At 40.8% G+C, this 25,339-nt stretch overlaps 1 protein-coding gene across 11 annotated transcripts in view; it reads right to left on the bottom strand.

Moving 5' to 3' along the window:
* Elavl4 (ELAV like RNA binding protein 4) overlaps positions 1 to 25,339 on the bottom strand; it is a 138,437-nt gene that overhangs the window by 29,665 nt on the left and 83,433 nt on the right. For 8 of the 11 annotated variants that reach the window (XM_028785520.1, XM_028785485.1, XM_028785467.1 and 5 more), the window contains exon 2: positions 18,233 to 18,473. In XM_028785520.1, coding sequence (XP_028641353.1) covers positions 18,233 to 18,473 — 241 coding nt within the window. Of the gene's footprint in view, positions 1 to 18,232; positions 18,474 to 21,626; positions 21,714 to 25,339 lie in introns of all 11 variants that reach the window. The other 3 variants (XM_028785504.1, XM_028785523.1, XM_028785494.1) reach the window with 1 other exon arrangement.

Below are 25,339 nucleotides of genomic sequence, written 5' to 3'. Positions count from 1 at the left end.
TGGTGACATTATCTCCTAATATCCTCCCAAAGTGGAGAATGATTCTGATGCTTGTCTTTTATATAAGCACACAAATTCACATAGAACAGGTACTTGCTATAAGATGTACACTTTGGGTGGACCCTGAGATGTTCTTGGGTTTAGGATGCTCCTTATGTGAAGAGAAATACAAGTCTAAGAACCAGCAAGAGCCAAGAATAAACAAAGCTGTACACTGGACACTAATTTTCACTAAGAAGAGTAGGGAAAGATTTCTGAAGGAAGAGGAACAGAGAGGAGCTTTGAATAAAGGATAGCATTTGAGAGGGTTTACCCACCAAAGTGATGACATCCCAGCTTGAGAACTGAACCCCAAGCCTACACTTATTCCACAGGCATTCACTGGGCACCCACTGTATGTCAGGTACAGTTATGTTCCCTGGAAACACAGAAGAGAACAACAAACAGCACATCTTCGTTTCTATCATCATTGGATTGGTATTCTGATTGAGAGTACAGAAGACAGCCAAGACATATTGACAGAATGTAAAGGCTGTCAGAGAATGGTGAATCCTAGGGAGAAAATAAGACAGAGACAAGGGAACAGCAGTGCTGGGACATGTCTGCAAATTTTTATTCGGAGGTCAGGGAAGGCGTCACGACTCAGGGAACATAAAGACAGACACTAGAGAGAAGAGAGTCAGACAGTTAGCCCTATCTGGGGGTAGGACATTCTAAGGAGAAGGTAACTCATGTTTAAAGGCTCAGAAGCAGGAATGTACTCTGTTAGAGCTACAACAGGACTGAAGGCAATCCATATCACTCTTGTCAAGTGACTGAAAACAGGAAGACATTGTAAAACCACATTGGCCTTCTCTCTGACCAACAAGCCCTTTCAAACTCACCTCTTCTGTGTGTGCATGTTTGTATGTGTGTGGGTGCATGTGTTTGTGTGAGTGCTTAGGAAATCCTTCATGTTGCTCCTCAGCTGCTACCCATTATTTCTTTATCTGTATTTCTTAGACACTGCCTCTCACTGGTTTGAAACTCATGAGTAGGCTAGGCTGGCTGGGTAGTAAACCCCAGGGAGCTATATGTCTCCTCCTCTCCAAGCATGGAAGCTATAAGTACAGACTACCATTCCCGGCTGTGAGTTTTTTAAACACATTGATTCTGGGGATCAAATTCAGGGCCTTGTGCTTGCAAAGGAAGCTCTTTGTTACTTGAGATATCTCCTGAGCCTTCCAAACTACCACTTAATGAGTTTCTCTGTACCCCACTAGACTGGGAGCAACTTGAGAGCATGCCGATGTCTTGTTCATCTTTGTCCCTGGGCCCTCAAAGAGCCCTGGCATTGTTAGTTATCCAGGAAACATTTGTTGAGTGAATGTATGACAGTGTTTTCTATCTTCATGTGTATTTACTTCCCCTTAACCACTCTCCCACATACCAACGAGAAAGGGATCAAGAAGAAGAGCAGAGCCTCACTCATGCCTGAAGGAAGCTGGTAAGTGATCAGGAACCAGATCTCATATGACAGCCTCAGAAGACCCGTGGAAGGTGAGCCCACAGGAGAGAAGACTCCAGAGATACTCCATTACCTCACGCTTGAAAGGTTGTCATAGAAAGCCATGGGTGCACTTGCTGTGACCCAAGAGAAGAGAAGAGGATCAGGCAGAAGTGAGATAGGGGGCTGTTTGTTTTAGCCTGATAAAGAGCTTTCAGAGATTGATTTTATAAGGTGGTAGGGTACCTTGTGAAGTGTAAAAAGCCAGAACTGCATACACAGGGGACAGATCTACCCCTTACCAAGAGAAAGCCCATAAGATCACTTTTATTAGAAGGACTCGAAGGTTCTATATTATATTTATCTTAGTCCCAAGTTAGTGCTCACAACAGTTTCAGTTTGCCCTGAATTTTAAGGGAGAAAATAGGAGACATCTATTGAGCATTTACTAAGGGCCCAGCAACTTTAATTACTTTATTACTCAAATATTTGCAATTCTATGTGATTAGAGACCAGCAGCTGAGCCCCCTGACTCTAGGGCTAATGAACTCTTGCTGCATGTGGGTTCTGAGCACACACTGACTTGTACACTAAGCCCCTGACTTACTGCCATGTGCCTGAGAAACCTGGGTTTTATAGCACTGTCTCCAAGGTTTCATTCTTTCTCTTAGTTGACATCGCCCAGCTTGGCTGTGCATGTCAAACGGGATCCAGCTGGATTATAAATTGCCATTTTGAGAAAAGTCTGTCAGACCAATCATCTTAAAATCTACAGATGCAGGAAGTGAGGACCAACAAAGAAGCCAGGGCTTGTGCTCCAGCAGGAAGGTCATGTCAGTGAATTAACAATGAGAGTTGAGTATGGTTTAGTGCTATACAATATTGAGAAGGAACGAACTTTGTTTTGATTTGTTTGTTTTTTTTTGAAGATGTGATTTTTTTTTTTCGAGACAGGGTTTCTCTGTATAGCCCTGGCTGTCCTGAAACTCACTCGGTAGACCAGGCTGGCCTCGAACTCAGAAATCTGCCTGCCTCTGCCTCCCAAGTGCTGGGATTAAAGGCGTATGCCACCACCGCCCAGCTGAAGATGTGATTCTTGAGATCAGATTAATTTGAAAAGACTGATTAGACATATTCAGGTTACAGGCAGAGAAGGACACTGGAAGGATGAGACAGAATAAGCACCTAAGCCCTCAAGAGGAAAGACCCTCCACTAAGTTTGCAGCCATTGCATCCCCAGTGTTGCTAGTTGTTGGTATTGCCCTGTACTATCACTACTGGATCTAAGCTGAATTCATCCTCAGAGGTGGATACAAGATTTCTCTAGACCTTTGGCAGAGAATTGAGAGTCATTCAGGAATATGAAGTCTTGAGGGGGTTTGTTTTCAGTAAACACTGTTGAAAGTGTAAGATCCTACCATCCTTATTCTGAATTCCCAAAGTATTTAACATGGCCTTAAGCCAGTCTGTAGTTATTTCCAGAGGCTGCATTCTGGATTCATAAGTAGGTGTCATTTTCCATTTTTATAATTATGCGGCATCAGGACAATAAATGAAGTGCTTGGCCCAAGTAAGTATTTAAAATATGCTTGTTGAACTGAATATATTCCTCAATAGACTGGAGGCCTCCTTTAGGGTGAGGACATGGGGATAGTTAATGTTAGTAAGACCAGTGCCTGATATATAGTAGACTGTTAGTAAATTTCTGTTTAATATATTAAATAAATGAATTCAATAAGTGAATGAATAGTACCAGGATTTTATTATTTTGAGTGCCACTCATTATACCAACTGTTTTGATGTCCTAACCTACTCCTTAAAATCACCCTATAATGCAAACATTATCACTACCATTTAAAATCAAGGAAATGCACACCCAGGTCTGGATCCTCAAATGAGTCCATCTAATGCCAACCCCCCAAAAGGTTTCTACTAGAACGCCCTGCTTGCAGAGATTGTATCATGTGGATGTGAAGTGTGATGCCCCCACTGTTTGGGTAAAGCACCAGGGAACCCACAGCATGTAGATACCCATTTCTAGAGTCTCCCCAGACAGAAATGTACATTATACAATAAGAAAAACCAAGCAATTCATTTCTCAAAAGAGATCTTTTTTTTTTATTCCCTTTGGTTTGTCCTATAAAATAACTTGCTCCAAGTGACAGCTCTTCAAATATAAATTTCAATAATAAACTTCAACAAATGAAAAACTGAACCAATCTGAGTCCTATTTTTCTTCTGTTGTGCAAGAAAGAATAGAAATTCATAAGATAAAAAGCTAGTATCAAGTGCTTGGTTAAAAAAGGGCTGAAAAGGAAAAATATTCTGGGTAATGTACTGAGGACAATGGGAGCCTCAGTGACAACTATCTCACCTTCAGAATTTATTGTACTGAAAATAAGGAGTGTTCAGATGAATGACCCTGGGGCAACGAAAGATTCTTAATCAAAGCCACTTTAAATTAAATTATGCTCAGAATATTCTTACAAGACAGGAATGAATAGTCATACATTTAAAAATATTTTTAACAGGCTTGAAACAAAAAGAGGAGGATTTTTGGCAAACTCCCAGCTAGCCATAGAAATGATCCAGAATTCTTAATTCTTCATTGGTTTATTCTCACAGGAAACAAAGGTCTGGGTGTCAGATAGACAAGACTTCCCACCCAGAGTGGATGCAAACCAACAGGTGATTCCAGAAGTGCTGCAGATGTTAAAGACAATGGTTTAGCAACAAAAAGAGAAGAGGCAGAAAGAACTATCAGATTAATACTAATTGTGTTCTCTGTAATTAGCCTTTGGGCAAAATGAAACTTCGTGTATAAAGTGTCTGTAGGTGAATAGAACTAAGACAACAACGACTTTTAAAGCTCCCCCACCAGACACCATCCTTATAAAGGGCATGTGGAAGCCGCTGATGTCATGTTGAAATGTAGATTAAATGAGATAAGTTGTGTGAGAGGGCTTGGCACAAAGTAGTGCTTCATAAATATTAGCTGAATAGAAACCTACTGGAACAGACTGAAGAAAGATGTTTTTGTTCTCACTAAAGGAGATAAGATAAAGGCTTGTACAGAGGTAAGTCAGGATGTCAAAATATTAGCTGAAGCAGGACCTTGGAAACCTATCAGTGTGTCCTTTCTGCAATAAGAGGTTGGGCTTCTCTGGCCTTGGATCTACCAGTGACAGCCTTGTTAATGTGAAGACAAACTCTCTCATTCCCACCATGGAAGAGTTCATTTTCAGGAAGAAACCAGACATGATGCCCACCTTTGTGATCTGACAGCTTTGTTTGACTCCAAAAAAATCTTTTAAAAGAAAAAAACTCTTTAAATTCTTGAAAGAAGCAATAGTATATCTGTCTTAACAAATGACAACCACAACAACATTGAGCTTGTAAGGGTAAGAGACTGAGGTAAGAGGACACCCAAGGACAGAAGCACTTATGTAGAAATAGGTCTGTAGTGTAGGAATGGAAGAGGAAAGCCACCTTCGACTGTCTGAGATGAATGTCAGAGAATGGCTAATCCTAGCAAACAATGAGCATCCCCATGGCACTGAGCATGAAAATAAAGGAATGCCCAGGAACATGCAAGAATGGCAAGCTGTGAACACCTAATGGCACAGGTTGATCTGAAATGGAAAATGGAATACCATTCTGATTATTAGGTGGCTAAATGAACCCATGGCTGAATCATGCCCAGGGCATGCCCAGTGCTCAACAGCTTTTCAAAATGCACAGTACATGAAGGGACTGCACCTGTCCTATTGAGAAGGATCCATCAGGTATCACTTTCTGTTCCTCCTAGGAGCAGGTGAGACACAAGACCTCTTGCTTACCCATCTATCACACCTAGGACAATCCCACAATTCTATCATTCCCTTCAAGTCCCTAATGCATGTTAGCACAGAAGAAGGGTTTTAAAAGAAATGCCCTTTTCTTGGTTCTCTTCATTTTCCCCAAACTCATTTTGTCACAGAACCCCCTTTCTTCTATCCAAAAAACCAATCAAACAACAGCAACAACAATAACAAACAACAACAAAACAAAACAACCCCTCACTGCAGATTACACAGTTTTGGGAAAGACCAATGGGATTCCTAAGTGAACATTACTCTCTGAAACAGGACTGATCATTACCTGATTACTATATAATTACTATAAGACAACTCTCAATACTGAGATACTTCTTATGAGATAAGAGAGGGCCAGAAGAAAACTAGGGGAGCAAGCCAGAGATATTTACTTCCTCAAGAACATATTTTCTTTTCCCTTGCCACTGTCTGTGATTCTGCTTCTCAGAAGACATCATACATTCATGCTTCTTAGACCAGCTAGATACAGCATAGAGCTGTAGTGGAGAAGGGATCGGAAAGCTGAAGATACGTTTTAATGTTGGTATAACTTGGTTCTAATGCAATGAGGTGCACATGTATACACACACAGGGGAGGGCAAGGGGAGAGAATGTATCTATATTGACATCTGACTCTGGGAGGTTATTAGTGTAGAAGATAAAAAATAAAGGCTTTGGAGTCAAACACACATGGTTTAACCTCCATGCTACTTAGAAGACACGTGACCTTGAATCAGTTAGCCTTTTTTAAAAAAACATATTTTCTCAAATGTAAACTAGGGATAATAATATGTACACCTCTGCCAGGCGGTGGTGGTGCATGCCTTTAATCCCAGCACTCGGGAGGCAGAGGCAGGCGGATTTCTGAGTTCGAGGCCAGCCTGGTCTACAGAGTGAGTTCCAGGACAGCCAGGGCTACACAGAGAAACCCTGTCTCAAAAAACAAAAACAAAACAAAAACAAAACAAAACAAAACAAAAAGTGTACACCTCATAGAACTGGTATAAGAATGTTACTACATGCCATATCTGCTGTATTTTACCCATACCTATACAAGAATTCTATGAATGTTTTTCTTTTAGAAGTGAGGAAACTGAGGAGAAGAAGGTGATAATACCTGTTGTACAGCTATGAAGGTTGGGGGTGTATTTAGGGCAGTTTAGCTTTTAATTACTATGTTTCTACGTTGCACAGTGCTGCATTCCAGGAAGTCTGTGATATTTCTCTGGAAGACATAGACACATACGCACAAATGCAGACACCCTCCCCTTCCTTCTAGCTTTAAGAATCTGTTGGTTTTGTTATTAGTTTATTACATGGTGCAGTTCAAGTGGGCAGCATGTGCCAGCTTGACAAACAAAAGGATCCTGCATGGCTGCTCAAGGAAGAGAAGAACAAACTCAACCCTGAGAAATGTTAGTTCATTTTGAGTGATGATTCACCACCGCTATTTTCACAAACAGCTTGCTAATTAAACTTTCTTATGAACTCAGCTAACCAATTTTTCCAATGCATGGAGGAAAAAATCATTCATTATAGACCGGAATCCAAAATCTAATATTAACAGCACAAGTTGGATCTGTGGCAATGTAATTTGATCAGCTCGAGCATTAATAACAGTTAGACACTGATGTCTGAGAGAGTTAATCAGCTTTTGCTGAGATGTACGTAGATAACTAAACAAAACATCTGGAAGGCAGACTAGAAAGCAAAGCTGGCTTATCACAGGGTGTTGACTATTTGCTTTTCCTTTATAAATCCCCTGCTTACAGCATCCTATCTTCTGAATGGCCACAGTAATATCCTGAACCGGTATCACTTCAACAACTCACAAGCATATTAGCATCTCATCCAATCTCACAACACTCAGGAAGGCAAGAAGCACTAATAATCCCCTTTATGGCATCACCTAAGACACAGACTGTCCTGATACACAGAAAGTCCTGCAGCCAATGCTAGAGCAAGACTCTGGTAGATCCTTATATTTTCATTGTACTGGCCTAATTATCTTAAAAGTATAATATATACATGTATATATAGTGTGTGTGTATGCAGACATATGTATATATTCATGTGTGTGTAGGTATGAGGATAACCTTGGTGTCATTTCTCATGCACCACCTTTTTTTTTGAGATAGATTCTTTCACGGGCTGGGAACTTAACCAGTAGGTAGGGCTGGTGGCTAGTGAGCCCCAAGGATCTACCTGTCTCTGCCTCCTCAGCGCTAGGATTATAAGAACATGATACCATGACTGTTCTTTTGTTGTTGTTGTTGTATCATAGGTTCTGTGGGTTAACTCAAGTCCTTGCATGCACTTAACTGATTGAGCTATTTATCCAGCTCCTAAAATGGTCTAATTCTTAAAATAATATTACATTTTATCTTGATATTTTCAAATACTGAACTCAAGACTTCCACTCGCAGTCTTACAAACCTGTCTTTCACCATTGCAGCAAGATGCTTTTACATTCATAACCTGCTTGAACCCACAGGGCTGCAAAGTAAAGGAGGGGAGAGAGTTTTCCTCTTTCCTGGATATTGAGGAAGGAATGGTCTGCGTCGGTGGTAAAGCAACTCATAGGACATCCTCATTCATCTATTCAATGTGTGTGTATGGCAAGGAAGGCGGGGTGTTACTGAATTTGATGTCAGTTTGGGATGGCTGGATGTGCTATTTGGTATTCTGAACAGACAGTGTTTGGTGGATGTGGGTATGTTTGGGGAGAATGGCTTGAGTAGGGCCCTTCCCTTTGTACTCACGGTGGCTGTCTCATCTGCAAGGCTTCACTGATGGGAAGGGATGATGGGAAGGGGAAAGTAGATAAGAATGGTTTCCCATTTCATGGTCAGTACCAAAACATGAGAATGACATTCCAGATTCCTGTTTGTTGCCAGATTGGGGTTCTGGCCAGAACTGTGGAAACCCTCACCAAAAAGATGGAAGCCATGGAGTAAACAAAGTCTTGTATGCCCAACCCTGAGACCTAAGGGAGGGAGAAGACTGCAGAGACTCAAGGTAGCCCTTCACGGAAGGGCAGCAGGCAAGGACGGCTTGCTTTGGAGCTGCTCTCTTGGTACCTTGTCTAAATCTCATGTACAAACAGGGACTCCATTCAGACAGCTTCTCCATGTTACTGTCATGCTTTGCCATAAAAAAAAACAAAACAAAAAACCAAAACAAACCAAAATCAATCCAATTTGGGTCCAGGAAACAGATAAGAGCAAAGGAAAGCTCCAAGTGTATGATTTCAGGATCCACAGCCCATCTTTCGTTATAGCTGGCAGCTGACACCACAACCAGACACCTGGCAATCCAGAGAAAGGGCTGGGAGAAGCTGGAAAAGAGCTCCTGGTTGACAGTAGAAAAGGCGACAAAGGTTGTCACATCTGTTTTTCCTATAAAAGAGAACTCTGGCGAGCTTGTCTGTTCGTTCTCAGACACACCACATTTAATTTACTAACTTTCTGCTGGAGTCTTTTTTATTCTTATGTATCTACTTCTCTCTGGCCATGAGATATTTTAACATTAACTCTTTATCTTATAAGCCAACACATGTCCTTTCAGATCAAAGTGGCACATGTGTAAATAAGAAGACAGAAAGAGAAAGAAGGATAGGAGATTGTGTGTGTGTGTGTGTGTGTGTGTGTGTGTGTGTGTGTGATAGAGAGGGAGAGGGAGGGGGAGGAGGAGGGGAGGGGGACGGGCAGGGGAGGGGGAGGGACAGGGGAGGAGGAATTGGAGAAGAAGGAAGAGAAGAAGCAGCGGCAGGAGGAGGAGGAGCAGCAGCAGCAGGAGGAGCAGGAGGAAAGAGCAAGGAAAATAGCCACACAATTGATTCAAATCTTCCTTGGGTTTCCCTGGCCTCACCTGTAAAGTAAGTTTAGACAATTGCCTATGCTGGATGCTTCTACAGGTTAAAGGAGGCATTGAAAAGAGAAGCCTCTGACAACGAATGTGAGCAAAGACTTTGCTTATACCATGGATGAGAATTACTTCATCTTATCCAAGATGAAAGTGCTGAGAAATCCCTGAGCAGCCACAGTACCACGAGTTGTCATCCTAACTTGCACATCCACGTTCTGTCACTGGGCTTGGCATCTCACCAGACTTTCAAGAATGAAACAAGAGCTGATTAGAAAAATCAGACATAAATCAGCAAGAAACTGACATGGAGAGAGAGCCAGTGAGCAAACATGCACCTGACCTCAGGGGGATGGCAGACATTATCTCCTATGTTGGGCTGGGTTATTTATTAGCAAAGTAGAAGGCATTAGCTGGCTTGGGTGGAAATCTCAGCTTCATTTATTAGTTGTAACATTGAATGAAACACTTACTCTTCCTGACTTCACTGACAAAGAGGGCAAAACTTACCTTGTGAAGTGGCCCTAACCGCTCTACTCATTATTCTTTGGTAATATTCATATTACTCAGCTCAGGCTGCTAACAACAGAATAGTCTTATTCTTATAGATTTTTTAAAAAATGAATTAATTAATTTTGTCTTCTCTCTGGAGGCTGGAAGCCCAAGATCCGGGTATCAGCACGATCGTGTCCTGGCTAGGGTCTTCTTTCTGGCATACAGAGGACTGCCTCATCTGACATCAGATACACAGAGAGCCTGCTTTCTCTGTTCCTTCTCACTAGGATACTAATATTATTGGATTCTATCCACATGACCTCATTTAACCTTAATTACTTGGCCAAAGGTCCTGTTTACAGTTACTCTGAGAACTAGTATATGAATCTAGTGGGTGAGGAGGCATAAACATTAACTCTTTAGCAATACCTCTGAAGCTTAGATCAATGGCCTCCTAACCATATATTGATTTTCTACAATCCGTGTTCTGCTATTTTTAAGGGCTACTTTTTTTTGGACACTTGTTCTGAGCATTTTAGTCCATTGTCACCCCTTACTTTGAATATTCAAAGTGAATGCTGTCAGCATCCTCACTCAGTAGAAACAGAATGGTAGGATAATAGGAAAATGCAGGTTTTATAGTCGGACAGACTCATCAGGTAATTCTAGGCTTGGCATCTTCATCTGCAAAATGGGGTAATAACTTCTGATTCTGGAAAATATAAAGCCTCAGTGAAATTAAAGATACTGTATGCCTGTCACCATAGCTACTATATAGCAAGCTTCCTGTAAGGTCTCCACCTTACGTTGTTACTAATCAATTTTCTAGTGCTGTCCTTCCAAAGATTGTGTGTGTGTGTCTGTCTGTGTATGTATGTGGTATATATGTGTTGATGTGTTTGTGTGTGTTTGTGCATGTGTGCATGCACATGGAAGCCAGAAGTCAACATCAGGTGTCTTCCTCAATTGCTCTCCACTTCATTTTGAGAAGGACTGCCGTTGAACCCAGAGCTCACTGGTTTGGCTAGAACTGGGTGACGATAGGACTGTATGTTGGACCTTCCTTCCTCTGTTGCCTCAGCACTGTGAGTCCAGCTACGCACCAGCACTCTAGGCTTTTGACGTGGGTGCTGAGATCCAGGCTCAGGTCCCCATGCTTGAGCACTAAGTCCTTTACTCACCCATCAAACCAGCTCTTTTCAAAAATACTAATGATCAGGGTAGAAAAGTAAGATTGGACTTTGATTAAAACCAAACCACACCAAACCACCTTAGGAAACAGAAAAAGTGGCTATGCTTTGTAAGACAGTTACTTGTCTCTTTTATATCTGTGCGCGGATGAAGGACTTTATAATGTCTGGCCTTTCCTTGCTTATTGTCCCTGTGGCAGCATGTCCTTTACTTTTGGACTTCCTCATAAACCCTGATAGAGTTTAAGAGAGGGAAGAGATTAACATATTTCTGGACTGGAGAATAGATGCTAAATAAATACTGTTGGCTGATTGAAATGCTGTGCAAATGTAAAAAGCTGTACACAGATATATGGCCTCTATCTGAATTTTATTTTCTCTCCAAACTAGAACTATCTTTCCCTATCAAAAATCAATTTTGGCACTGTAGAAAACCTCAAAAGGCAACTTAAAAGATTTTTAATTCTTATGAGGCGTAGGCAGGCACAGAGTTCATCAGTTAAGAGAGGGAGGGAGATGCAGAATGGGAGTAGGGCAGACTGAAAAGGAAATCATCGCCACCACACCTCTCAGATGAGGAGAGTGAATTTGCCCTACACGGTTGAGAAGCTGCTTTCCTCCTGCCCTGAACGTGACGAGTTACACTTTTAGAGAATGGTGGGAAGCTCAGTCCGACATTCCCTTATTGCTTAGTTCCTACTTGTAACCAACCTGGCCACACCACCTTGCACTGTTATGAATCAATTCCCTTATGCTGTCTTCCCAAAGACTTTTGTGTGTGTGTGTGTATGTATGTATGTATGTATGTGGTATATATGTGTTGATGTGTTTGTGCACATGTATGTGCATGCAGTGTGTGTGAGAAAGTAGGGTGCATATGTGAGTGTACATGTGCGAGTGTATGTGTTAGGAGAAAGACAGAAGGCTGAGTGAACACGGGATTAACCAGTCAGCTCAAGCACAGAAATAGAAACTCCTTAAAACACCCCAGCTGATTCACATCCTAGGTAAAAGCCATTGAGACATCGCTCCTGGGATAAGAGGATATTTCCCTACCCAAGTTTGGAATCAGGGCAGAACTGTCAAATTTGGAGGGGGAGACAAAGAGGAAGATAACCAGGAGGCAAAGGAAACCATAGCTAGTCTGTAGTCCTGACTACTGACATTTTGGGAAAAAACAAAACAAAACACCATTGAAAGAATCCTGATGTGCCGGCACAAACCTTAAACCTCACAGCTTCACTCAACTTCGAAGTTCTAATTAGGAGCAATGGAAGGTCTCTGCCTGCCCTTGGTGAGTGTGTAAGAGGCAGGATGATTACATGGTTTGCTGTCTACACTTAATGTTCCGATAGTCTTGTTCTCCTTCACAAGGTAGACTCCTCTCCTTCTAGTCTGCAATCCCTGTAGACTTCCGAATTTTCTCTACATCTAAAAAAAATTCTCCCTAACGTCCCTCAGCAGTAGTCAACCTCCTTTCCAAGTCAGCGATCAAAGCTCGTTTATTCTTCTTTGTGGTACACATGTACAGTGACTGCAGGAGGTGCTACATGCAAACCAGGGGACCTAGTGTCCTGCATCTTTCCAATTCAAAGCAAAACATGTCACAAGCGATTTCCTACACTCTTCTCTTCACTAACAAGTATCCTTTGCACGTGCACATAAGAAAACTTCATTTAGAGAATCAATCTTGGGATTTTCTTGGGTATAACTAGTTGTGGCTCGGTTTGATTACACTGACACCTAAGGCAGTTTCCACTGCAATGCAATGCTGAGAGAAAAAAGGCGAACATAAGAAGAGGCATTTCAAGAAGTAAAAAGAAAATCAGAAGTTAAAATATGTAACAATTTAATTGAAAAAGTGGCCATGGATTTGAGGTAGGGGGGCATATAGGCTTGATTTCAGGTAAGCAGTGACTTGGTGAATTCAGAATTTTTCTTTTTAAATGCATACATTTAAGTGTCATTTTCCAAATCAAAAGATTCCAAGCTCTAATTATGTTTTCCCTTTAATGAAAGTTTTCGTTGCCTATAAAACAACCTGGGTTTGGTTTGGAAAGAGGAGAAGTCAGCTGAGTGTTTGCAGGAAGCAGTTAAATATAAAGTGTACACTGGGCGACTCACAGTTAGTGAGACTGGGCTGGATTCAAGTCTCATCTCCTGCACCTGGGCAAGTGACTCAACTTATGAGAGTTGCTCATTCACCCTCAGCTTCAGACTCCATTGTAAAGGAGGCTGTGGATTAGACGGGACTCTGTCTTTTGAGCATGACGGCTGGTGCACGAAGGTGCTTATCAGACAGTAGCAGCCTGGTCATTCTCCAGGACTCCCAACATACTATTAATAATGAGCTGTTACACAACACTTATCCCAGAAAACACATTAGAATGCCTATGGCACACCAAAAGCAGCAGCTATTCTGGTTTGTCTTTGCTTGATTCTTTAAGAAATTATCCTAATAAATTCATCTGATGCCTGACTTCATTTTCTAAGAGTAAATTCAAAGTCTTTTCAGAATTTAGGGCTTTTTTTTTTCTTCCTGATTCCTTTATTTTTTATATTTGGTCATCTCAGAGACATAATCAAAGTCTTATAGTGTTTCTACAAATCCAGTTCCATAAAAGTAGAGGGGAAACAGAACGAGTCTGGAGTCTCACTCTCCTCTCCTGGTTTCCAGATCATGCTGTTTATCAGGCCCCTCGCCTGGAAGCTCTAATGAAAGGCTCACTACTGCTGTGTTCCATATCAGTCTCAAGTCTTGAGAGACATGGAGGCTGCTTAGCCCTTCACAGACTGAGGAAGTGCTCTGGTGCCACTATATTGAATGGAGTTGGTTTCTTTTAAATTAGAGATAAAGTCAGGAACAAAGATTCTGGCAAAGAATTTACCCTGGTACCCAGAGTGCTTGATGAGTTTTTACTCACTTGTTCTGTTTTTTTTTTTTTTTTTTTTTTTTTACCACTGGATAGTGATACTAAGTCAAAGACATGTTATAAAGGGAAAACTCCAGTGTTGAGGAAAGTCATAATTGTTTTTGGCATACTTAAGTCCATTGGCTATTGCTGCTTCATATTGGACCACTGCTTCCAAAGGGCCACCTCCATCTTTGAACTGTACTTCCTTTGGCCAAAGCACAGAGGGAGAAAAAATGCTTTTGCTCTTTGCCTGAAATGTCAGCTCTATTTCCTTGCCTTTGTTCCCTCTATCCATCTTTCTAATCTGCAATAGCATCAGCTAACGTATCTACTTTCTTCAAGTACCAGAGTGCTTAGGGTCTGCCCACACCAGTGTGCAATGTTCAGTGTGGACCGCTCTATTCTCAAAAACTCCTGTAGAGCTCTAACTTGGATGAAATGGCTATAAGATTATTCTTAAAAGCTATTCCTGTGCACATGTGAGGAAAGGGATTTAGGTTTTTGTTGTTGATGTTGTTGTTGTTGTTGTGGTGGTGGTGGTGATGGTGGTGGTGGTGGTAGAGGTTGCCAGGGCCTACATATGCTAAGCCAACAAGCTAACACTGAGTTTGTCCCCAGCTCCCTCTAGGGACTTTCTTTTGTTATTTTTACTCCCTTCTTTATTTCTTTTGTGGTGGGACTGTAACAAGATAGACATTTATAATAATGAAATTTAGCATCACAGCTGAGCTGTATTTATACCTGAGTCACCTGATTCTGTCCTGGCCAAGCTGTATCCTTCTTCCCTAAAATGCCAATCATACAGAAATCTGTACTCGGTCAAGCAAAACAAAAGCCAAAGGCAAAAAAAAAAAAAAAAAATGAGGAACCTAAATGACTTCTCAGAAGTCCATGGAGAAATACAGTTTACTCAGGCTTGGTGTTCTTCTCCTGGACCTTGAGGGTCATAGGACACTTATTTCCCTTTCTCTCCAGCAGCAGGTGGATGGAGGAAAAAAAGCTGAGACTTAGCTTTCTGTGACATCATGTGCCCATGGCTATACCCAGAAACAACTCAGGAAGTATATTTTCTCTCCTGGCTACCTAGGTGAAGGGTCTTTTCCCAACTGCAAAATGAAAAATCAAATGTTTCTGAGAAGGCATTACTTAGTAGGTTGACAAAGATGTCCAGAAGCACTATAAGGGAATCTGAAATCTGGTACTCTCAGTAAATTTGCCTGAATGTTGAAGAAAGATGCAGGTTGAATTATGTCCCCAGTGGATGACAAATATGGTTATCCATGCTTCCCTTCATACACAGGAGTCTTGTTTAAAGGCATGGTGCATTAGGGATGCTCTCCAGAGGGCAGGCAGCAACCTCTCCTCGCAGGAGCACAGTGCTGTTTTGGGTTATGGGGAGGGGATTAGCTGTCTTCCTTGCACATACTCCAGAATAAAATCAAACTTTTAGGTGATTCTTGAGCTCACAGGGGGTAACCATGCTGCCTGGAGAAGCTACTTAGCCTGGCTTCAGTTTCTTTTCTAAGAAAATGGAAGCTGTACTCTGTGGTGAGGATGTAAGCTATGTCCAGTGTTCTGCAAGTACCTAGCACTAAGGATGTGTTCATGGTGTCCTCTTAACACTAAAATCTTTGACCAAGTTTCTTTTGTGCGTTCTCACACAGAGAAGTCAGCAAGGACAGACAGCCAAGCACCAATCCACTCGAATTTATCAGACCCCGCCCCATTCTCGTCTAGGGAGTGGCCTGGGGCTGGGAAATCTTAATCTTAAATTCTTATCTTTATGTCATCCCCCTCCCCCAATCCTCCCACTGGATATTTAGAACTTCTTGTAAACTTCACAGGATCGAGATGCATTGGGATCTGTAGGAGGTGTTGGAGGAAAAGGGGGGACCGGCATGTTAAAATTCAGGGCAACAAAAATACCTATGATGTCATTTACCCTGACTTCTGGACCCGTGGCAGCCTTTGCACTTGCCTGGTGCGATACTTCAGTCCTGCTGACCTGGGTTAGGACTGAACCCCACAGCAGGCCTCTGAGGGTCTTCTTAGAGTGATTCTCATCCTTCCCTACCCCCCACAGCCCCATCTCTCCCCCCTTCTCTGACTTTTAGCGTAGCCAATTAAACCTGAACAACGGGCGGATGGAGAAAATATGCTGCATCTATGGAATGGTACAGCAGGGACCAGTTTCTCTGTTAATTTAAAATGCTAGAATTAATTAGGTAGTGTAAATGAAGAATTTAATAAGCACTCTTTACAACCATAAGTTCTACTTTTATTAAACACTGCTACCAAATGAGGGCAAATATCTCTGGTCTCTCTATATTTCCCTGCCTCATTCCCATAAGTTCTCTACAAATATGTTTTTCCCTGAAATAAAAAAATTACATAATTATAAATTTATGCCCGTATTGTATTTCTGCCTTGAACCCATAAGCTTCATCTTTAAGGCCAGATGCTGCTGTATATCTCTGCTTGCGCTTGATAGGGTGCTAAACAACGCAGAGTTGACAATTTTGGTTTTGTATACCAAATTAAAGGCTGTCTTAGAAGCTGTCACTCCTATTCAGATCCACTCGGTGAACTACCAAATTAGCATTCTTTCAGTAAAGGAATCTGCTTGTTTAAACATGTGTCTTCAGAAAACAAGGAACAACACCATGAATCAGTACTTAAAAAAAAAAATCTCACTACCATTCTGAGGGAACTCTCCTGAAAAGGTGATTAGTAATACCCACTCACTAATGTAGCTGCAGAATCCCTATTTAGAATGTAAGGCAAAACCAAAAATACATTTTCTATATAGGAGTGGGAGGAAGAATCATATGGTTAACTGGTTTTAATTTGGTTTGAATTATCATCCCATTATGTAAAGATTATTCAAGGAATCTAAACATCGGCTTTATGAAAGTACAGGCGTTTTTGTTAAAGAATAGAAGATCCAGTCCATGTGGGTAAGAGCTGGAAAGGCGGTCCTGCTAGGGAGGCTGGGTATCAGCTTTCCAGCTTGACCACACACCTTTAAGGATACTAGCTATATCTTCATAAATCGTACTCTCTACCGACTAAAGACTCCTATCCAACAGTCACCTTGCTAGGTGTGATACAGCCAGTCTCTCAGTTCTTCCTTACAATACACTCTTAAGATAAGTACCAGTTCCCAATTTTACAGCTAAAGGAATTGTGTTGGGGGCACTGTGTGACCTACACTGTAGCTAATAGTGCTTATTTAAAGGGGGCACATTTATGTGTGAATTAGAAGAGTAAAAGAGTGTATTTATTTGTATGTATGTATGTATGTGTATACATTGTAGCATCTGATTTAAAAGGGGGACCAGATCTTACCCTGATTAAATCACAGATCTTCATTTCTACTAACGCAAGCCAGTTGCTTGTCAGTTAAACTGACACAGCAGTCACCGTTCACGACTGACAGGGACTCAGGGCTGCTGCGGTGACTATGGTGGTGGGGCACTCTCGGGTAGCACTTCACCACTCTCATTGTGCAGCTCATTAACTTTTTAAATATTCTCACCTCCAATAGGATTATCGTGAACTCCCCCAAACAGGCACAGTTGAATTGTCTGACAAAAACATTAAAACCCTAATTATTGAGGTCATATGGGGATAGGGCATTGCTTTGTTTTTAAGTACAAGGTCAAGAAGAAAGTGAATGATTAAAAAGTATCTTCAAAATGAACAAATATATGAGATAAAATATCTTCCATATGTATCTTCATTAAGCATCTCCCTTCTTTTGTATTTACACTCTAGAATTATCTGCTATCTTTGGGACTTGCTCCTCTCAGAGACAAAGAGCAATTATGTCATCCTTCTACTTGGCCCCCTTTAAAACACTTGTCGTGACATATGGAAGAAAACTGGGCACAAACCAAATGTCTGAGAACACAAGAAAGGAATAAAAGCAGCATGGAGTACAAGAGAGGAGAGACAGAAGGCAGCACTCAGGACCAAAGTGCAAAGGAAGAGCTAGGGACATGGCTCAGCTGGTCAAGCACTTGCCCAGGATGCATGAAGCCCTTATCTCTGGTGTCCATAAAACCAGGCACGATAGTTTATGCCTGTAATCCCTGCTGTTAGGAAGTAGAGGCATCCTCAGCTATCCAGTCAGTTTGAGGCTAGCCTTGGAGACATGAGACCCTGTCTTTAAAAATAATGTAGTGGCAAATGATCAAAAATAAATGAGTCTAAAACCAAAGGCTCATTTTATATAAAGGCGAAAAAGCTTCAAAATCTTCCTAGTCTTTTCAGCCTGCAGGATCCTGGGGTGTACAAGTGTGTACGTGGTATGAATTTATGTTGTGTATGCATACAATCTGTATATGCAGAATATGTGGTGTAGGCGCTCATGCATGGTGTTTGAGGTCTGCTCTGAGTCCCTAGCCTGAGTGTTGAAGAGCGTACCTGTAATTTTGTCTCTCACGAGTTTGCAGGATTCTATTTCACCAATGCTCCCAAAGAGACTCCTGAATTCCTCTTGGGTCATATTCTGGGGTAAATAGTTGACGATGAGGTTGGTTTTGCTGTCATCTGTGGCGGCGCCTGTCTGCATGGGAGAAGGACAGTTTCTATTGTTGCTGGAGGGTCCATTGCTTGTATTGGATGTCGGTCCATTTGACACCTGAGGCTCCATGGTGCTAATTATCTAAATAAAAAAAAATAGGTATTTTGAAATCTCAGAAGACACAAAGTCTGTTTCTAAATTTTATTGCTGAAAAGAAAGAGAGTGAGATGAGGCAAGATGGAGCAAAGAGACTGGGCTGTGAACACAGCCAATTTAGAAGCACGTTTTAAACCAGGATGTTAAGTTCCCCTTGCTATTTTTAGACCAGCCCCTTGATTTTGAACACAGACTAGAATGCAGTGGGAAATCTCCCATTATTTTGTTAATGAAAAGCTAATTCCTGTTTTCATTACACAATCACTCTCAGAAATGTATACTTAAGCCACACCAAATTATAATTAAAATGTAAAGTAATAATCATGATTAAAATTATAGTTCCATTAAAGCTGAAAAAGCTAAATATAGAGGACTAAACTCACAAGATCAAATACAGTACCTGTTTATTAACTATCTCATAAAATAAAATGACATTAAATTAAACAGGGCTGTTCCATATGGGAAGGTTTTAGGTTTCCACTGGTGTTTAAACACTGATCAAACTTCTGTTTTTATGGGTGAATTAGGGGGAGATGCAAAGTCATCTAATTAAAAAAAATCAAACCATTCTGTTACTATTTTTCCTGGGGTCTCTAATAATACAAACAAAAACACAAATGAGAAGAAAATTTTTTTCTTCTAGACCTTCATCTTTGATCTAGCATAGGCTATCACTCTGATTTATTACTCAAAGGGGAGTTTCTCTTAATATAAATATTTGTTGAACTGTTCCAGGAAGCATGCCAAAAAGTTGGGTCCCATCCTTAGGAGCATGTAGTCTTAAGAGGTCACAGAAAACAGAAGACTGCTTACATCCAGTGATTGTCTGTAGGAATGTGGGGCAGCAGCTGGGTCTGCACCCAGGTTTTCTGGCCCCAAATAGAGACCACCAGTATCCCCCTTATACTTGACCATAGTATTGTTCCCTAGCTGGCTGTGTTGGTTATGATTTTCTCAACTTGACACAAACCAGAATCATCAGGGAAGAGGAAACATCAATTGAGAAAATGCATCCATCAGATTGCTTATAGACAAATCTGTGGGGGCATTTTCTTGACTAATGATTGATGTAGGAGCCCACTGTAAGTGGTGCTACCCTGTGTAGAGGTCCTGGGGTGTGTAAGAAAGCAAATTCAGCAAGCTGGGATGAGCAAGTCAGTAAGCAGTGTCCCACTATAGTTTCTGCCTCAGTTCCTGCCTTCCGGTTTCTGCCTTAAGTTCCTGTCTTGGCTTCCCTCACTGGACTGTGATCCTGGATAGGGATATGAAGGCAAATAAACTCTTTCCTCCCCATGTTACTTTTGGTCATGGTCTTATCACAGAAACAGAAACCTAACAAAGAAATTGTCCATCATGATATGGGTTCCATTGCCTTTGGAATTGTCATTAACTACTGGGGACCATGCTTTGCCATGCACCAGCTCTGTGATGTCTGGCAAAGGGGCATAATGACACATACCTTGCAAAATTATGGGAAGGGAGGTGACATTTATACAGCTGCTGAACAGTGGTGAAAACAACAGCAGTCCCTGATAGTTACTAACTCATTCTGCTGGTCACCTCATGGGTCTTCTCTTATTGAATTCTTATAAAAGGTCAAGGGTACCTATTCTAGTATGTTCTATATCTCAGCACTTAGGAAAACAGATGACATCTGATAACATGCTCCTTCAAATGATTACTGTATGAGTGCCAACAAAACATTCTTGGTAAACATTTTCATGGAATATAACAAATAGTCCATAAAATATTAAGGCTACAATCCAAGAGTGTTTACTCAGTGAACAGATCTGGATAATCTCTTCTAGGTCATAACATGGCACATGACTAGAATGACAGAAATCCTCTTCTCCTGCCCCTTATTTAAATCAGTCACACCAAAATAATCACAGTTTTAACATCCAGTCTATAGATTATATATATCCCCTCTCAAACTTCATATACATAATAGTGCCATATATCCTCCTTTGTGGCTTGTCATATATCTGAAGTGGCATCTGTATTCTTACATACAGCCATAGGCTGCTCTTCTTCACTGTTATAGAGCATTCTATTATATGACGCTAACACATTTTATTTATCTGTGGTTGAACATCTAGGCTGCTTCTACTTCTGATCTAATGACAAGAAGCATTAGGCACACGCCTTCTGGTATATCTATACACATTTCTAGGATTCCAATTTTTGGGTTAGAAGGGATATGTATGATAATTCCTAATTGATACTGCCATTGGATTTTCAAAGTGTGTATACCAACTTAACATTCTTGTCGGCAGAGAATGAATACTTTGGTTGTTCCACACTCTTTTCAATATTTGGTGATTTTTCTTTTAAATAAAGCTTTGCTTTTATTAGTTTTGTCAGCTGAAGCATAGCGGTGTGGTAAAAATAACTATTTCTTTCCTTTTCTTTTAATGTTGTTTTTAGTCAAAGCAATATGAACATTGCTGCTAAGAGAATCTCACTTATTATTATTGTTGTTGTTGTTATGTATTTATGCACATATATGAAGCTCAGGATGACTTTCAATTTAGGATCTTTTGATATCAGGTTCTCAAATGTAGTGATTAAAGGCAAAATTTTAAAATTTTATGTGTGTGTGTGTGTGTGTGTGTGTGCTTAAGCATGCAAATGTGTGTATTCCATGACAGACATAAATGTAGAGGTCAGATGATAAATTGCAGGAGTTAGTTCTCTCCTTCCAGTATGTAAATTCTCGAGATTACATTCAAGTTTTCAAGCTTGGTGTCAGTGACTTTACATGGTGTGGCATCTTCCCCACCCAGGAATTATTTTTTTGTCAAAGTGCCTTAAAATTCTAGTTCTATCCTTCATTAGCCATGTGATCTCAGGTGCATTACTTCATCGCTTTGAGCCTCACATCCTTTTTTGCTGAGCTGGAATGAAGGCCAGCGTGCACTGCTGCCTTTAGAATGGGAGTTCTCGGCAACGGGTGTCTGGATGCCTAGAGGTATCGCCACTATATTTCTCCCAATGTCCAACAAGGTGAGTGTTCCTTTATTTCCTCCTTTGATGGTTGCATATTAGAAATGAAACCGAAAGTAAAACATGGAGTCTTGAAAAGAGCCAAGGAAATAAAGCGATCGAGGAAGATGGAGAGTGTCTAAGTTTCTTTACCATCATGTCAGTAACTTAAGTGGCTCCACTTCTCACATCACCAGAACTTCCTTCTTGGTCTCAGGTCAACTGTAGGATCCCAGAAATCTGGTCCAGACCGCAAAGAGAAAGCAAAAGGCTTCTGAGAAGGCTTTTAACTGAAGCTGTCCTCAGGACTAATGATGAAAACTATACCTAGAAAGTGGTTTTGCCCTTGAGACCAGGGTTTAGGAGAAGAGTCAGGGCTGCGGGGGTCCAAGCTAACAGAGATGAAGTCACAGGGCATCAGCAGAACTCCTGGCTGGAGGCAGCTTTCTCCTGGGTGTGGGCCCGCGACCTGCATCCATTTGCTGTGTTGTCCTGCTCCTCCTCTTTATGTCCCAGATAGCAAACACAGGAAACACTGCCGAGTCAGCAATAAACTTCAAAACCAGAATTTATCCATTTAGGAGGTCTGTCTGACAGAACCTCAAGCTAACCAGCTTTTGAATTTTATTTTAATGACATCCCACAGAACCTCAGGCTAACCAGCTTTTGAGTTTTTTTTTTTTATTAAAAGGATACCCCACATTTCAAATGCCCTCCCCAAATCTGTTACACAATCTATAGCCTCCCTTTCTTGAGAACCACCTTTCCCACTTTAGCCTTCTTAGAGCTCCACCAAAGATTCCAAGAAGACAGTCTGGACCACAGCAGCTTTTCTGCTGCTAATGATAGAACACATATAATGTACACCACACTGAAGCATTCGAAGAGACATCTAGCAGGTTCATCTTTCGTTTGCTGAATGCTCATCTCACAGACAGACACATGGTGAAAGCATTTGCCCATGTGAGCCTCTCGCAGGTAAAGCTGTTCCAGGGAGGCCCAGGAGGCGGCAAGTCTACCCGGAGTAATTCAGTTCCTCCTCCAGCTTCTACATCTCCTCACATCCTATGCAGGCTTCCAGATTTATGTCAGTTCCCAGAATTGAACCCTATCTATATACCAGACAACCCCAATTGAACCCTAACTTTTGAAAAAATGCCATGAAATGCAGTATGTTCACCACTGAGCTACCTCCACAGGCTATGTGTAGCTATAAATTAGGTCATGGCATTTTTGTGTGCTAGACACACTAAACAGTTATTCTTTGTGTGTTCAGGAGAACTGGTGAAAATTCATGTGCATGCACACACACACACACACATACACACACACAGGTGCGCGTGCGCACAGTATTTTCAGAAAAATACTATCTGAAGGCTGAGGAACCGTTGGTGGTGTGTTGAATAGATCATGTTAAGAGACCCCACACTGGTGTTAACGATTTATTCCAGGATGCATCGCAGGATAACAAAAGCAATCAGAAATTTAAAATGTCAACATTAAATCTGGCATCTGAATGAGTGAGAAAGATTTTTAAAACATTACTTGGAAATAAGAGAAGTTGCTAAGTGAGATGGACGTTAAAAGCATGATTATGAAGTGGTGGCATTTTAAGGTTACTAAAGAGAGGACAAATGTGTTCTCTACTTTTGGAAATGGATCGCAAGTAAAGAAAACACATTTGGTGGGAAGCCCATCCTCAAATAAGCACAGAAGCTGGCTAGACAAAATCAAAACACCTGTCCTCATTCTAACTAACACCGCTGACATTCTAACAGTACTGTTTTTTTTTCCATTGCAAATAAATATATCATTTCCTCAATATTCACATGTACTTTAATGAAACAGTCTGTGTGGGTCTCACAGCCAACTCCACAGCTGACCAGACTCCGAACCCCTAAAGTGCTCTCCTTTCCTTTTCTGAATGGCAATTAAGAGAATTACTGTCAGCACCCAGGATAGAGTTTTGAGGTGGTTCAGTTGACTTCAAACTCTAATGGTTGTACAAAGCACTGCATTAAGTCTTTTATGTTCTCGTGATATATTTTAAGAAACATTATACAGGCAGAAATTTTCAGGGATAAACTATCAGAACAGTGCACAATAACGTAGGCCCTCAAATCCCGCCATTGAAAATGTCGATGGTTTGAGTGACTAATTGCTTACACTCAACACATTAACCTCACCCCTCCCATCACGCTTTTCTGCAAAATACATAACAAAAGCAAGAGGGAAGGCCTCAGCCATGCAGCTGTCAGATCATCACCAGGTTGTTTATCTCTGCAGAAGAAAGGAAAGAGCAGAGACTGCACATGCCCTTTTCTGGGGTACTCCCAGGCTCGGTAGTGGTGGTGGTGGTGGTAAGGGTGGGTATCTTCTCTGCCCTTCATGGTACCCCTGTTGCTGCCATATAGCATATTTACATCCACCTATAGCTCTACTTCCCAGACATGACATAATCATATCCATACAAAAGGGTTTATTTCTATCATGGCTAGATCTGGGTATGTTGGCTGAACAGAGATGGATGCCTGGTATCCCAGGCTTGGAGATAGGACCTGGCATATACAAATAAAGACAAAAAGTAGACACCACTGAGTCCATGATGTGGCTACCCAACTGATAGCAGAGAATATTAGTGGCCACAAGGCCAGAGCCATAACTTCAGTGATGAGACTGGGAACCAGACAAAGGAAAGGACTGTCTCAAGGTTATGCTCCTACTTCAAATGAGAGATGGAACTGGAATCCCTGGTTACAGATCACCCCAACTGTTTACTCTTTTGACAATGCAGGAATAGCCATTTGAATGAAGACTTGTTTTTTTTTTTTTTTTTTCTGGGGTACTGAGAAGGGCATATTCTAGCAATGTACTTGAATAGAGGAACAGAGACTTACCTATCCCCAGGCTTCTTTGGGTATAGCAATCTACTGTTCACAAAGAACAGTGACTGGAATTCTACAGTCCATAGAGATAACATCCCTTGCTTATTACAATATTTACATGCTATATGCAGAACTAGGCTTGATAATAGGTAGGCTGTTAATAAATTTAGACTGTTGAATGAATGAATGAAAGTCTTCATGTATTCAATTGCTTCCTGGATCCCTCAAACAACCTGCAAAGCACAGCTACCTGTGTTAACTATCATCATCATATATATATATATATATATATATATATATATATATATGATTTTTACCACAAGTTTTTCTTTTAATCCACATTTGAAATAATAGCCAAATGTATACTTGGTACATAATAAATGCTTAATAAGATGCCTGTTTTATCTCATATATATATATATTTAATATAGTTTTATTTTTATAATAAATATATATACATTTATATATAATATAAAAATTTTTATATATAGGCATACATAACAAGAAATCTATCATCTTATTTATTTTTAGGGATATAATTAAGTTATATCAAGTAAATTCATATTGTTCTATCACATAATCTATCTTCAAAATCATATTTTCCTTCCAAATCTGAAACTGTGTTTATTACATAGTAACTCCACAATTCCCAATCCCTAGGTCCTGGAAACCACTATTCTAGAAACTACAATTCTACTTTTTTATCTCTATCTCAAATTCATTCAGGCAGAGGATTGAACTTTTGGCTCAGATGACTATAGCAGAGAACCTGTTGAATGCCCTGGTCTTTCCTCCCTAGAAAGCCAATTTATTATTGTTACTAGACTGAAAGCTCTCAAATTGAGCCTTCCTATTTAACCCTCTGACAATTTCTTGGTCTGTCTGTGTAGCAAAAGCACGTTTCTCTCTTTCAAAATTTGTATTACATTGAGTCTCTCTCTCTCTCTCTCTCTCTCTCTCTCTCTCTCTCTCTCTCTCTCT

The sequence above is a fragment of the Grammomys surdaster genome, unplaced genomic scaffold (genome assembly GCF_004785775.1).
Source record: "Grammomys surdaster isolate TR1022 unplaced genomic scaffold, NIH_TR_1.0 100, whole genome shotgun sequence".
Lineage (NCBI taxonomy): Eukaryota > Metazoa > Chordata > Mammalia > Rodentia > Muridae > Grammomys > Grammomys surdaster.
The sequence above is the reverse complement of the archived record's forward strand: the minus strand, read 5'-3'. Positions and strand labels throughout refer to the sequence as shown.